Source organism: Acinonyx jubatus, chromosome C1, assembly GCF_027475565.1.
Source record: "Acinonyx jubatus isolate Ajub_Pintada_27869175 chromosome C1, VMU_Ajub_asm_v1.0, whole genome shotgun sequence".
Taxonomy (NCBI): Eukaryota; Metazoa; Chordata; class Mammalia; order Carnivora; family Felidae; genus Acinonyx; species Acinonyx jubatus.
The window spans coordinates 213,718,631-213,734,145 of record NC_069381.1 but is presented as its reverse complement, the minus strand read 5'-3'; the positions used below and the strand labels follow the sequence as shown (position 1 = coordinate 213,734,145).

The window sequence follows — 15,515 nt, the reverse complement described above, 5'->3', positions numbered from 1 at the left end:
GCCCATGTTTTGCAAGTAAGGTGGCACACAGTGGAAATTGCCAAAAGCCAAGTGTTGGAAGAGACACCAATGCTGAACGATCACCTCTCCCTTGTTCACCTAAGTTCTTTTCACACACCCTGTACAGTCAGGAAGTCCCTGCACATCTCCAGCCAGCACCTTCCAGACATGTTCTATTACAGGTGTCTATGCCCCTTCCCTGACCCTTGATGGCCTCTCAGGTAGATTAGTCAGCTTTCGGATCACTTGCCAAGTCCCATTTGAAAACCTACAACCCACTGTCAGGAATTAGAAGAGGTAATAATGGAAGCCAAGTCAAACCTTTACTCTCTGGGCAAAAGCCTTGATCAGACAATATGCAAATGGCCAAGATGCAAATAAAAAGGTGTTCAACATCACTAATCATCAGGGAAATGCAAATTAAAACCACCAGGAGGGGTGCCTGGGTGGCTCAGTCTGTTAAGCGTCCAACTTCAGCTCAGGTCATGATCTCACGGCTCCTGAGTTCGAGCCCTGCGTCAGGCTCTGTGCTGACAGCTCAGAGCCTGGAGCCTGCTTTGGATTCTGTGTCTCCCTCTCTCTGCCCCTCCTGCTCGTGCCCTCTCTCTCTCTCTCTCTCAAAAATGAATACACACTGAAAAAAAATTTTTTTTAAACCACAAGGAAAAATTTCCTGCTTCACACCCATCAGAGGGGCTAAAGTCGAAAACACCGACAAATACTGAATCTCACCAAGAGTGTGGATCAGCCAGAACTCTTGTACTTTGCATAATAATACAATCACTTCACTAATACGTTCGGCAATTTCTTTTAAAGTTAAATATACACCTGCCAGCTCTTCCACTTCTACGTATTTACCCAAGAGAAACGAGAACATATGTCCACGAGAAGACTTACACAAAGATGTTCACAGCAGCCTTATCCATAATAGCCAAAAAACAGAGATACCCAAATGTCCATCAATATCAATAGAAGAGGGAATTTGGAAATTGTAGTATATCCAGACAATTAAATATGACTCAGAAATAAAAAAAAAAAAATTAACGAGTTACTCACACACACAACGATATGATGAACGTCAAAGACATTATGCTGAGCAAAAGAAGCCAGACACCAAAAAGGAGAAAATTCTAGAGAACTAAACCATGAGAGAGATCAGAACAGTGATTGCCTGTGGGTGAAGACTGGCGGCCAACACAAGGAAACTTCCAGAGACAGCGAAATATTCTACATTTTGATTGGAATGTCATTTACACAGGCACATTCCTTTGTCAAAATGTATACAACTGTAGTCTTAAGACCTGTGCAATCCTCCATATGCAAAGTTTACCTCACTTTAAAAATTCGTACGTACCTGCATACATAAAACTTTTCTCTCATCCAGGTGTTGATGAAGGGATGCTGGTGAAGCTTCTAGAAAGTCAGATACTACTTCAGGGGCAAGTGGGGCACACAGTGGAGGTGACGTCACAAAGTCTGTTCCTTAAATCATTTCTCAGTTTGCCAAAATGCAGGGTTTCGCTTGCAGTCCGGGGAGAATGTGCCCACAACATCATCACCAGCCACAGCCATCCGTCACTTCAGAAAAAAATGTAAGTGGTGGCCATTGCTCAGAGAGAAACCGTAAGGATTGAAATGGCCGGCTGGTCTCTCTCTCTCAATCTCCCCCCTACCCTTAAGGATTTGTGCATTCACATCAGCCCTTTCAACTGTAAACATTTACGCCTGATAGTCTCACAGCTTAGCATCTCGGAAGAAAGGGAAAGAGAAGAAAACACAGAACAGAAAGGGGCGGGTGGCAGGTCCCCAAAGGAGAGCCTCAGCAGAAGGTCCAGGGAAATAAAGTGGAACAGCTCCTCCATCAAAGTCGTGGGGCAGTGGCTTCCCCGTCCCTCATTCGGAGCCAGCTGGGGAGTCTATCCACAGGAGGGAAACTTCTTGCAATGGCTTCATTAGAAAACACGGCTGTATTTTCCTCCCAAGTCTCTCCCCCGCGTCCCCTGCCCCCCACAGGCTGGCACTTGCCCAGCACCCAGACAGTCGCTCCCACCCCCACCCATGGACCCCGCCCTGGGGCTCCAATCACCCTGCCCCGGGGACGTGTCTCCAGCCCATCAGCCCGCATGGCAACCCTGAGGAAGAAACGGAGCAGCAACGATGATCCAACAAGACTGCTTCGTGACACTCCCTGCGTATGTCATCTCGCATGAAACCCCTTCTGCCTGTCAGAGGGACTGGACAGCAATCGCGTAAGGAGAAGGGTGAAGGCAGCCAGGACTGTCCAAGGACTCCAGCGACCCCCTGCAATAGGAAACACGGTTCCATGTTTTGGTGGTTGCCAGATCATGAAGCTGTCCAGTGATAGCTGGGGTTCCCATCCCAAGCGGGGTGTGCTGGCTGTGGGGTCACCGTCATCTCCCACGTCCCTAACCTTGAGATCATTGCCCAGACCTCAAAGACTGAATCCAGCTGGGGAACATGGGAGCTTGCGTGCAGAGCTGCTGGCATGACCCGGTGAGAAGCAGGCTGCTGTTACCTGCCCCACGGACCAAGTCCACGAGGCTGGTGACCTCCCCTGCCTTGTCCTGCCTTCTGGGTCGTGCAGCAAGTTTATCCAGAAATTCTTGTGAAGCGCTCAGAGAAGACACACTTCTCCCCGCCCTGAGGGGCTGCATGGAAGATGTTCTCCACTTCCTGAACGAGCGGATCCATGACTGAATGAAAAGTTCAGAAGTCACTTCTGGAAAATGCCTAGCACGGTGCCTGGCTCAGAGAGAGTTTAACAAATGATACGGCAGGCGGGTGGCCTGACGAACAGCTCTGAGGCCAGAGTAGTTGAGATCCCCACCTTGCCGCTTCCTGCCCATATGGCCCGCATGCAAGTCACTGGTCTTTTAAGCCTCAAGTTTCCCACCTGCAAATTCCACCTACCATGCAGATTTGTCGCAAAAACTACAGATAACCTTTTTAAAAATAACTTAAAAGATCAAGTACTAGAGACCTCTCAGCTCAGATCCAGAGGCTGTGAAATACCTCCTTTGAAAGCTTTGTATAGACCGAGTGATGTGGGGGCGGGGGGGGGGGGTGCGCCTGGGTGGCTCGGCCGGCTAAGCGTCCGACTCTTGATTTCGGCTCAGGTCATGGTCTCATGGTTCGTGAGTTCGAGCCCTAAGTTGGGGTCCGTACTGACAGTGCGGAGCCTGCTTGGGATTCTCTCTCCTCTCCTTCTCTCTCTGACCCTCCCCTGCTTGCTCATGCGCACACTCGCTTTCTCAAGAATAAATAAAATAAAATTTAAAAAAAAAAAGACGAGTAATGGGGAGGAGGGGGGCAGATGACGGCCAGCGTTGAGCAGGCCCGGCCTCACAAAATGCAGCGAGGCTTGGCGGGTCGTTGTCAACGGGGAAGAGAGCAAGTAAACAGCAGAAAAGTATTCTTGTGGACTTCTGCACCTGGGAGATTGCCGGGCGGTGCCTCAGGAAGATGCTGGAAGGTAGATGGGAGCCGTGTGTTGGACGTGGGCTCAGAGTCCTACTTCCCCACTTAGAAATAAGTTAAAATGACATTAATTCAACAGCCCTCAATGGGCTCATCTTTATTAACTCCTGCCTTGTGGCTCGAGCTCCTTTTTCTGTGTGCTGTCAACCTCAGGCCGCTGTAACAGCCTGTCACCACAATCATCATCAAAGACGGCGATGAGGGATGGGGGGTGTTAGTGTTTGCCCAAGCTGCTTTGTATCAGAGGCTGTTCAGACAATACAGTGTCTCCTTAATCCCCGTAAGACAGAGACAAGTTGTTCTGGCAGGCCGAGATGGGAATGTACCCTTGGTTCCTGACAGGGGCCGTCTACACCGGCCCCAGGCCTTCGTGAGTCGCCTGTCAGGACAGCAAGAAACCTGCTCGCGGAATCTGCCCTCAGAGGAGAGGACTCAGCCGAAGCTGGGCTGCCCACACAGTCAAACCAAAGCTTGGGTGGTACTGTCCTCGCTGGGCCACTTCTTCTCCACTAGAGACACTGACACGTACAAGGTCAGGTCTGGGAGGCCCCCGAGACTGTTCTCACTTATCACCACCCCTGCCCTGTCCTTCAGACTCACCCTCTCGGAGGTACTCGGTACCTACTTCCTGAGATCGCTGCTTATACCCGGACAGGGCAATGGAAACTCTGAGCGCGTTCTGGGACCCTGGAATGCTAGCCATTTCTGAGACTCCGTGAACTGTTGCCGTGGCTGGTGGGGGATGGGTTTGTTATCATCAACCTCCGTTGTTCCTGTTTCGAGCCATAACTCTGATCCATTATGGAAATTTCGAAGATACGGGCAGGCAAAAAGGAAAGAAAAGCATCCCTCGCCCCATCATCCACAGGTAAACACACACCGGCCTATACATTTCTAGGTTTGTTTCTCTCTGTGCCTGTATGTATCTGGTTTTTAAAAAAAACAAGACTGTTCAGTGCTGTTTTGTAACCTAATCTTTTCCCATAACCACTGCAAATAGCTTTCCGTGTCATTAAACAGGCTCCCACACCTTCATTTTCGATGACTGCCCAGTGAGCGCCAGCAGAGATGTGTGCCTCAGTCAATTGTTTGTGTTGTTTTCTCTCGTGCGTGTGGTCTGCAACTTACCCCGCTACCTGCTCGAAGGAAGTGCCCAGATTTAGCCAATTAGAGCTCTTCATTAAAAATGAAAAGGGCACCCGCAGCCCTCCGGAGGATGGGCTGGTTGCCCTCGTTCTTCTGAAAGGTATCTTCGTTGCAAATAGCAACTTGGACATCAGCCAGTTAGGCTCTGGACGTGGAAGAGAGGCCGGGTTGTATTTCCCGGTGGACTTCTTTGGAGAGGCTGGGCGGCTTTAAAAAAAAAATAGTAGAAGGAAGTGTTTTTGCCATTGTTTGTGAGCGCACACAGGCTCAGCGGCAAAATGAGACGGAACCCTTGATTTCTAACCTCCTGCTGCAGTGTTCAAAATGCCTCCCAGAGAGGCAAAGAGGAAGCTACTCTGAAGCACTCTGATTGTAAAATTTGCATCCTCTCTTAGCTGGTTATTGTCCCCAAGGACATTTCACATCAAATTGTACTTGTTTGTAAAGATTTTTCACCCAAGACAGGCCACCTCTCAAGATAACTGCTGATACGGAGGCTAGAGAAATAGAAGGAATTAGAAATGCCGAGAGTCCCGGGGTAGAAATATACACGGATTTAAGGGCAGCCACTTCCAGCCTGGAAACCCTCGACGGATGATCTCGGTTCAGCCCCCAAGCTAAGTATGTAATAGGAAAAAAGAGCAGCGACACGAAGGAACGCTAAAAGATGTTCATTAACGAGATGCGCTAGTCCAACGTGCTTTCAGGGAATACCAATCGTGGGCTAGCTCTGCAACGGGCACCAAAGAGCAGAGACAAATAAAACCCCCATCTCTACACTCAAGGAGCCGACGGCCTCCAGAGAGGAGTCAAACGTGCTGATGAACACTGGAAACGTGGTGTGATAAATGCTCTGCCCCGAGGTAAATGACAACACAGAGGTATGAGCCTCTGCTGGTAGCACCGGGAAGGCGTCGGAGAGGAAGAGGAGGGGAAGAGAGGAGCGCGTGCGCCATCCGGGGAGGCACAGCCTCCCAGGAAGGAGGGGCCTGTGCAAAAGGCATGAGGGTCCTGTCACAGCAGATGTGTTCTAAGAACCACACCTGGCCGGCACAGGATGGAGCACCAGGGAGTAAAGCTGGTGAGGTCCACGGGAGCTGGGTCAGGCCACCTGGCTCGCACCTGAAAGGCTCTTTCTGGGTAGAACGGAGCAGGGGGCAAATTTAGAGTCTGTGGCAAAGGCCTAGGCGAGAAATGATATGGTCCTCGACAAAGGGCAGTGAGATGGGGAATGGAGGGAGGAAGCAGTTCCGGGGATGATAAAGAGGTGGAGTCCATGGGGCTGAGTGACCGGTGGAAGTGTGGGGCAGCTGGGTGACAAAGAAAAGGCAAAGAACACATCACTTACAGAGCAAGACCCCCACGGAGGCAGAAGAGGACCACACCTGGGGGCAGACGGTCGAGAGGGACTCCCTTCGCCAGACACACGGAGGAAGGACAGAAAGATCGTTGCAGAAACGGGTTCTAGCAAATGTGTGTCACTCACGGGCAGAAGGTAGGATGGGTGGCTGCTCCTGAGAGAGCCCCCAAGCTCTGAATGAAGCAAGACTGGATGGCTGACGGGGAGGGGAGGACAAACAGTGCCTCCAACACTGAATTGTTGGTGAACACAAGCTCCCCGAGGACCAGGGGGCCTGGGGGCCTGTATCTGAGAACCGGGTCTCCTCCAGTGGCACCCAGCAGCCAAATGGGGGACGGCAGGTGGATGACCGTGGGGCTCAACGTGGAAGACACGGCCCCTTGGGTCCCCTCGGTTCCAGGGAGCCAGGATGCCAAGAGAGTGGCCACAGCCCCACCCAGGAAGGAAGGAAGCCAGGCAGGGCTGAGAGATGAGGGGCCTAGGACTCAAGTCTCGGCAGACCAGGGATGAGAAGGGGACCCACAGGCCTGGACCAGCCAGCAGGAGCGGAGGCTTGGCCTGAGGCCAGCATGCTGGAGTGTTAGACTCCAAAGGTGAGGCAAACACATTAACGGCCAGGTCGGGGAGCCGACCTGGGAGCAGGTGTCTGAGGTGGGGCTGGTGTTTTGGCGGTGTCCACGAGGGACAAAGGTCAGCACAATGCAGGACTGGCCTCCTGCTTTTGGGGAGAGCTTCCCACTAGCGTCCGAGGCCCAAGGTCCAGCATGAGCCTTGCCTGGTCATCAGCCTGCCGTCCCCGCTTAGGTAGGAGTCTGGGGTTCGCTCTCCTCGGAGAGGCACTGATGCCTGGGTAACAGGACACTCTGGGGATCCAGTCGGTGAACGTGGAGGCAGCACAAGACACCCACCTCTGAGGGGGACCGCAGTGTCCTGTGGGCGTCTCGAGTGGGTACAGCCAAGATCCACAGTCTCCAAGGGCAAGTCTGATTGAAACAAAGGTAGCCCCACAATTAGGCATGTTGCACCTACGCTTGCAGCCCTGTAGGAGGACCCCCCAGTGCCAGTCCGTGTCAGTGCCTTGAAGGATGGATGGATTCCCTCTGCGGGAGCGCGGCAAGCCTTGCCTCGCACGGTCACCCAAGCTGCGGTTACCCAAGCTGCGTAGCTTACAGGGTTACCTGCCGGCTGCTGCGGAAGAGCCTGCCGGTCTAGGGGACCCTTCTTAGCACAGGCCTCCCAAGCCCTCTGTGACCGCCTCCCATGACAAAGAGCCCAGGTAGTTAGTGCTTCGGGCACTGTCGTTTGAACCACATTACCTTCCAAAATAGCATGTGGATCCTGAGGAAACGTTGCTAGCTATTTCCACCATTTGCCAAGGGTTGGCCCCACCCCCACCCCCACCCCGGTCTGCCATAATCTCATTTTTTCTCCCCAGCTCAGTCTCCACTCCCATAGCCTGGGCACGGGCGGCCGAACTCGGTTCCTTTCTCTCAGGGCCGCCGCCCCCCCGCCTTTCCACGAAGTCAGCTGGCGCTGGGGGTGGCAGCGGCAGCCAGGGTGCGGTGGGGCGGGGCGGGGTGGGGGGGTGGGGACAGGGCGCAAGGGCGGGGCAGGGGGGCGGGGCAGGGGCGGGGCGGGGCCTTCGGGGGTCGCGCCCCCGCCCCGCCCCGCGCTGACCGGGCCTTGGCCTCCCCGCAGGTGCGCGCAAGCGCTGCTGGAGCACGGCGCCTCGGTGCAGCGCGCGGGCGGCGCGGGCCGGGACACGCCGCTGCACGTGGCGGCCCAGCGCGGCCTGGACGAGCACGCGCGCCTCTACCTGGGCCGCGGCGCGCCGGTGGACGCGAGGAACGGCCGCGGCGAGACGGCCCTGAGCGCGGCGTGCGGCGCGGCGCGGCGGCCCGACGAGCACGCGCGCCGCCTGCGCCTGTGCGTGCTGCTGCTGCGGCGGGGGGCGGCGGCGGACGCGCGCGACGAGGACGAGCGCAGCCCGCTGCACAAGGCCTGCGGCCACGCGCTCCCGGGCCTGGCGCGCCTCCTGCTGCGGCACGGCGCCGACGCGGGCGCGCTCGACTACGGCGGGGCCTCGCCGCTGGCCCGCGCGCTGCAGACCGCAGCCTTCGCCGCGGAGGCCGCGTCGCAGCGCACGGTGCAGGCGCTGCTCAACCACGGCTCCCCCAGCGTGTGGCCCGACGCCTTCCCCAAGGTAAGGGGGCCCCCCCGGGGACGGGCCTGCGGGGGGGCTCGCGCCGCTTCTCAGATTCAAGGGCCCAGCAGCCCTACCCGCGCCCCGGCCCCCCCCCTCCCCCCCGGTCCATATGCAACTTCTGATGGGGTGGGGTGGATGTGCATGTCTGACAAACTCCCGGGTGAGGCCGAGGGTGCTGGTCTTGGGACCACACTTAGAAGAGCAGGACCCAAAAGCCTCCTGGCCGGAGTCACTAGAAAATTAAGTTGCCTGGGGCGCCTGGCTGGCTCAGTCTGTAGCGCATGGGATTCAGTCCCAGGGTCGCGAGTTCAAGCTCCACCCTGGGGGAGCCTACTTTAAAAAAGAAAAAAGGAAAATTAAGTTGCCTACCTGACTGTATCCGTCCATAGTAGTTACCTGGTGATGCCAGGCACTAAGTTCCACGACGTCATCATGGCCCAAAATATTTTGGCAGCTTACCTCTTGGTGTAATTGGTACACAATAGGTATGGATCTCCTGTGGGATCTGAAACGAAATACCCACTCTGACCACCTACCTTACCGATGAGATTAAGGAAAGCACTTCACACTGTTGGCAGATCTTTGTCATTGTGTCCACACCAGGCTCCTGGGAAATACGCCAGGCTCATGACGGTCTCCTACCTGGGTTTCAAGCAGGTGAAATGCCCCTCGCTGGGTCAGGGCTCTGTTGGGACCTCAACCCCGCTTTGCAGACTTCACTCTGAGCAGCTTGTCACTTTTCCCACGTGTCAGATCTACCCTGAAATGATAAAGATGACGACTAAAGATGTCCCATCAGAGAAAATACTTAGAAGGTGGAAAATGTTTCCAAAAGTTCCCCAAATATTGGTTGGGATAAGAAGATATTGTCCTCCCCATAAAAGACTTCACTGAAGGGAAGTCGTGCCATTAGATGTCAAATCGAGCATGCTTGATTTAAAAATCATCCCCAGGCTCGCCAGTCATAAGCAAGAGACATACTTTGGCCTGTTAAGTTTTGAACAAATATCTGAAAAGCTACTACTTTTAAAGGACAGTACTCGGGGTGCCTGGGTGGCTCAGTTAGCTAGGCACCAGACTTCGGCTCAGGTCATGATCTCACAGTGCGTGAGTTCGAGCCCCGCGTCGGGCTCTGTGCTGACAGCTCAGATCCTGGACCCTGCTTGGGATTCTGTGTCTCCCCTCTCTCTACCCCTCCCCTGCTCACGCTCTGTGTCTCTCTGTCTCTCAATACTAAAGAAACGTTAAAAAATTTTTTTTTAATCAATAAATAAAGGACAGTACTTCAGGTGGGCTGAAATAGTAAAATTCACACGTTTCTCTCAAATGCTAACTTTGCCAAGTGTGTCTATCAAAACGTAGGTGAAACGTGGAAAACCCACCCACTGGACTCCCTGAGTGTTTCATTACGTCACCATCACAGTGACAAGTAATTCTCTCATGGCACTCCACTGTGGCAGGATCTCAGTATGGCAGGCTCTTGACAGGGAAGGAACACCCACACTTTTATATTCTATAACACTTACATTTCTGAGTCATCATTTACACTGTAATGGGTCCCAGCCTTTATTGGTCTTAGTTCATCGACAAATGACCAATAAAATGGGATCAAGACCCACCTGCTGTCCCTCCCATTCACACTGCGTTTGCATTAAAGCAAGATACTTCAGCCCTCGGGGCGTGAAACTGCATAAAGAAGGAAAAAGAAACAAGCAAGACAAAAGAAGTGACTTTACGTGATGGACCAAAAGTGAAAAATATTTGCGGCAAATTCTTTAAAAGAAAAAAAAAAAGGTCCACTTGTTTCAGAAGTGACCAGTAGTAAATATTCCTTTGTTGGTCTTAGAGTTATGCAATCTTTGTGGGTTTCCAAGTCCCAGGCACGACCTCACTGGGCATCATCCCTGGGGGCAGGGCGTCTAGGGCCTGAACTCTGTCTTCAGAGCTATAAGAAGTACCCTACCTAGACCTTGAGATGCAGGACAAGGCACAGGGCGCCCCCAAGGGGCCCTCTCCTGGGATCCGCCCCCGACTCCACCAGCCCCACAGGAATGTAGCATGGTCAGCGGGCTGGCAGGTAGGTTTGAATGTGGAGGCTGTTTGTTATAGCAGGGACCAAGAGGCCCTGGGAAGTGCTTGGCTCCCAGAAGTGATGATCTGTCTGCAATTTCACGCCATCTGCGAAGGAACTGGAGCCTCCCTGAGGAATCTTAATACTCGGAGGCATTCACAAAACAGCTGCACTGCCGTTGCCTCCCCTGCACGGAGCACCACGCCTGAACCCGCACATCTTCAGTCCCTGTTTGCTGAATGAGTGCAGGGATGCCGGCGACTCCGGGCCACAGAGGCCTGTGGGTTAAACCTTTGGACACGGGGATCTGACTTCTTTGCGCTGTTCCCCACCCCTCGAGGGGACGCCCCTGGAGGGAGCGCTGGTGGGGTCCACAGCCCCTGGCACTGCGGTCAGGAGCAGGTTTCAAAGGGGAACGCGTTTACCACCCCACTGAGAATCTTCTAGGCAAAGACACAAGCGCCTGTGTTGTTGTGGCCCTGCCCCGGGACAGCGGGGCAAAGCACGGAAGCAGCGTGCTCCTGCAGCCAGGCCCCTGCAAGCGGTCGGTCCGCCGGGGAAGGGGTCTGATCGCCACGCGGGACATCAAAGGGACAGACCCGACTCCGCTCAGCAGACTCGTGGAGCGCGCAGCAAACACTGAAAACGACTCTGCAGGCAAGACTCAGCACCATGGCGGGGCGTAGACAGAGGCACCAGGGAATGTCACAGAGCACGCCATCCGTGGGCAGCAGCCGTGCTTTAAATAGATGTAAAGAGACACCCACGGAGCTCAGAATTACTGAGGCAAAGGTTTCACAGCGAGCTTATGACATAAATCACAGCTCCCCCAGGCCCAGACAAAGGCACCGTCGCCGCGGCAGGCGGACTCGAAGCATCCATCGGAGCCGTGCGCAGTGCTCTGCCCCGAAAATCAAAGTGGTGTCACAGCTTAGGAAGCAAGCGTGTTGACAGGAAGCCAGGACTTTCTGCCCGGCTGCCCGCTACTTAACGCCAGAGTCAGACGGCGGGACTCCAGGGCAGGTGCAGACGCGGCGGCCGGCCGCAGCCAGGTTTGAATTCGGGAAGGCGTCGGGACAGGTGGGGCCCGGCCCGCAGGAGAGTAGGCAGGAGTGTTTCTCTAAACACACACATGTGGACCCGACTTGTTCTGCAGCCGTCACCAGTGGACCGCGGGTCGGAGGAGGCCTGGTCTGCAGTGAAGGGCTTTGCTCACGTCTCTCTCTCCTTGTGCCCTGAGCCGGGCGGCCTAAATCATTCAGACTCAGCCCAGGAGCGCGGGAAGCACGGGGACAGGACCAGCAATGAGCCATCTGACCGCAGACGTAGGCTGTGCTTCCCACAGGCAGCCCTTGAGCACTTACTCACTCGACAGACATTTCAGGGAGCTACTGTGCTCCGTGTTGGAGTCAGTGTTGAACTGTGGCATGTGCATTTCCTGCCCTCACAGAGCTGCCTCACGAGAGTGGAGGACAGCCTTGACTCAGACAACGACACACTCAAGGTGAAGTCGCCACGGCCAGAAAGCTGCTAAACCGAGGCCCACTGTACCTTGAAAGTGCCAAACAGGGGGCCTGACGTGGCTGGGGGGGGCGGTAAGAGGCTCCCCGGGCAGCTGCGGAATGAGCCTGGACCTGAAGGCCAAAGAAGCCGCCATGTAAAGGATAAAAGAAGGACCATTCCTGGCAGAAGGAACAGCACGGGCAAATGTCCTGGGGCAGACAGAGCACTGCGATGTATGCAGTTGAAAGGTGACCTGGTAGCTAGGAGGAAACCGGCCAGAGGGAGCAAGAGGCAGGGGCCTTAAGGGTGATGGGCTTTTGCCTTTGTCTTAAGAACAATGGGAACGTGTTGCATCATGTTAAGCAGCAGAGGTGACGCGATCAAATGAGTATTTGGGATGATATTTCAGCTCGAATGTGGAGAACATGCCAGAGGAGGGGACTGGTGGAAAATCCAGGCGAGGCATGCGGGTAGCGTGAACGAGGGGAGAGAAGAAGGTTGGTGGCGAGAATGGCAGATTCTAGAAACATCTGCAAATCTCTGGCCTTGCCTCACCTGGGCACCGACCACGCTGAAAGTGCGGACCCAGAGTTTTGGTGTCTTCTTTTTGCCTGATTACAGAACGCAGTAAAGCGACCTCACAGGACCGCCAGCTGCACCAGAGGTTCAGTGGGAGAATCCCGGGGTAGCAGCAGCCACAAACCACACTCCCGTTTCCTGTCTTCACAGAGCTGTGTGTGCGTGTGCGAGCGTCCCCGGTGGGAAGAGGGAGGTGAGCTGTCTCCAGGAGCGCACCTCTGTTTTCCTTGTTCTTGGTTTATTTCTCCATCTACATACAGAGCAATGTGCCTGTGTGATTTTCCCCCTTAATTTTCTTTCTGCCGCCTCATTAGCCGAGGAGAGTGTGCGTGGGCCCTAATGACACCGGGATGTCAGAGCAGTGTGGCAGCCGCATCTCCGCAGACAGCAAGGAGGCAGCGGAGATTTTTTAAACTGTGTTGGCGTAAAAATAATGAAGGCAGCCAGCTGCCTGGCAGACGTGAGGGGGCACGGGGCTGGGGGACTGGGGAGGGCCGGGGAGCCCCAGAGAGGTGGAACAGAGAGACAGGAAATGAATTCCCAGAGACAGGCAATAAGACTTGATCACAGTCTGTGACCCAGGAAGGAGGGGCCCGGAGGAGGGGGCGCTTCTGCTGAGGGAGGGCAGCTCGTCCTGGGAGGGGGGACGGTGCGGGGAGGCCTCCCTGGCGCCTGCAGTCGCTGGGAGCCATTTAACGTTTTGCAGAGAGTAAGGTTGAGGGCCAATCGCAGGGTCACTGGAGGGATACGGTTAGCCTGGGGAGGGTCTGAAGAAGCAGGCATTGCATAGGACACCATATACGTGTCACCAGACCAGATCTGGAGGGGTCCGGTGTGAACCGCTCAGCTTGACGGTGCGGATTTCTCCCAGTGCAAAAGGGGGGCAATCGAAATCGGAGACCACCGTGCTCCAGGAAATGGCATGTTAGTGGTGGCTTCTGGAAGCCACAAATACCCTCACCCCAGGGGCACACTGTGTGCTGGTGAAGGGATAAAGTCGGGCTCCGGGGCTCGGGTGGGAAGACGTCTGCCTGCCTGGCTCTCCCTCCACCTCTCCATCTCCCGCATGCACCGTCTCTCTCCTTCTCTAACGCCTGCTTCTGACTTCGTAAGAGTAATGGATTGGGACAAAACACAAATTTGGGGTAGGACGGGGCCCAGAGATGATCATTCTTACAGTAGCGCTGCGATGACCAGCTTTTAAAGTGCAACTTCTCCTGTCCCCGTACTAGAAGAGCCGCCAAGACGAGAGGAGGGAAGGGAGATGGGAAAGGGAGCCGGGAGAGAAAGCAAATCCTCAGCACTGCCCTAAGTTTTCAGGCAGTCAGGCGCACATTACAAAACTGTATTTAAAGTCGACCAGGCAGTAGGGGATGCCTTTGGAGATACAGTGCATTCTCGGAGATGGAGCAAAGTGCAAAGGTGGAAACCTAGGAAGCCGGGTTGCATAGCAACCTGCGACCTGTGCTGGGAATAGGGTAGGAGAAGAGGGCTCCCAGGGGGGCGCAGTCACCAGGTGAACGGGGCAGGCGGAACAGGGCTGGGCATGGTCCTCTCAAGCCTTCCTCCACACGGCCCCTCCGGTCTCCCGCCGGGAAATACAGCATCACGGACCTCGCCCGCATTTTGACAGACCTCCTGTCTGGCTCTTGCCTTAATCAATGACAAATAGGCAGACATATAAATAGACTCATGAGGGGGGAAAGGGGGCAGAAAAACAACAACAACAACAAAATGCGGGGACGGCATCCAGGGAGTGGAAAGGAAATCCGTACCTCTCATCAAAAGATCCAGAAGAAAATCTGAGAAACTGTGTGCCGTCATCTACAGAGCGCAAGAGGACATAGCCTTTAAGTGCCTGAAGCAGAGCCGGTTAAGGGGACAAGGCAGTAGCATGATGTGACAAGGGGGATGGGGGGGTGGGGTGGGGACAAGGTTATACAGCGGCGGCTTGGACAGCACCTGAAGGGAAGCAAAAAGCAGAATTGATTCATAAAAGGAACCAAGTTTGTGACGTAAGTGACGGAGCTGTGCTGTTGGCACGTGTGACCTCAGATCCACTCCCTGGCGTCCCTGCCTTCTGCTCTGCATGTTGAGGGCTGGGGATGGTGCGGCTAGACCCCTCGAGCTGAACTCAGAGTCCCATATCAGCCGGCTGCTGGCTGGCTTCGGCGAAAGGAGATCCCATGAAAGGGAGGGAAGAAGCCTGCATTTCCAAGGCTCCGGCGCCCTCGACGGCTCCTCCCCATACTCCCAGCCCCCACCAGGTAGACTTGGTTCCAGCCTCCGTCGTATCTCATATAACAAGAAATGGAGAAGTAAGGGCAGGCTTCGGGATGGATTGTTTCTGTGTCCCCAGGAGGTCCCTAAGGAACCAGATGTTTTCCAACCTCCGTGACTTGGCTTTGTCCTCAGGATGGCTCATCTCTTGGTCGGAAAATGGCTTCCAGCAACAACTGGGCCAGCCAGCTTCCTCGTTTCATATCCACTTGCTTTTTTCTAGAAGCCCGAGGAGACTCCCCTGTGTTTCACTGGCCCCAGTTGACTTAAACCTGCACTTCCCCAAACCAGTCATGGCAAGGGGAATGGAGTTATAGCGATTGAATTAAACTAATCCTTTGGAGTGTTGGAAAGTCAACCACAGTGTGTTAGCTACAAAGGAAAATTAACATTAAAAGCTGTTCCTGGGGCACCTGGGAGGCTCAGTTGGTTAAGCGTCCGACTTCAGCTCAGGTAGTGATCTTGTGGTTCGTGAGTTTGAGCCCCGCGTTGGGCTCTGTACTGACAGCTCAGAGCCTGGAACCTGCTTTGGCTTCTGTGTCTCCCTCTTTCTCTGCCCCTCCCCTACTCACTCTCTCTGTCTCTGTCTCTCTCAAAAATAAATAAACATAAAAAATTTTTCAAAAGCTCTTCCTAAGTACAAAAGAAAAAAACAAAACCAAGAAACCAGAAGAGAAAGTGGTGTTTATGAAGGACAGAGGGTAGAAAGCCAACTCACATAAGTGATGTTGCTGAAGAAGAGCCTAGAACAAATGGATCACAAATAGTAATCAAGGGCACCTGGGTGGCTCAGTCGGTGAAGCATCCAACTCTTGATTTCAGCACAGGTCGTGGTCTCAGGGTTGCAAGATCGAGCCCTGATTCTCTTTCTC

The 15,515-nt window shown here is 54.4% G+C and overlaps 1 protein-coding gene across 1 annotated transcript in view; it reads left to right on the top strand.

Moving 5' to 3' along the window:
* The window catches only part of ASB18 (ankyrin repeat and SOCS box containing 18), a 43,706-nt gene that overhangs the window by 15,039 nt on the left and 13,152 nt on the right, over positions 1–15,515 (top strand). The window contains exon 3 of the mRNA XM_027047003.2: positions 7,703–8,207. Coding sequence (XP_026902804.2) covers positions 7,703–8,207 — 505 coding nt within the window. The remainder of the gene's footprint in view (positions 1–7,702; positions 8,208–15,515) is intronic.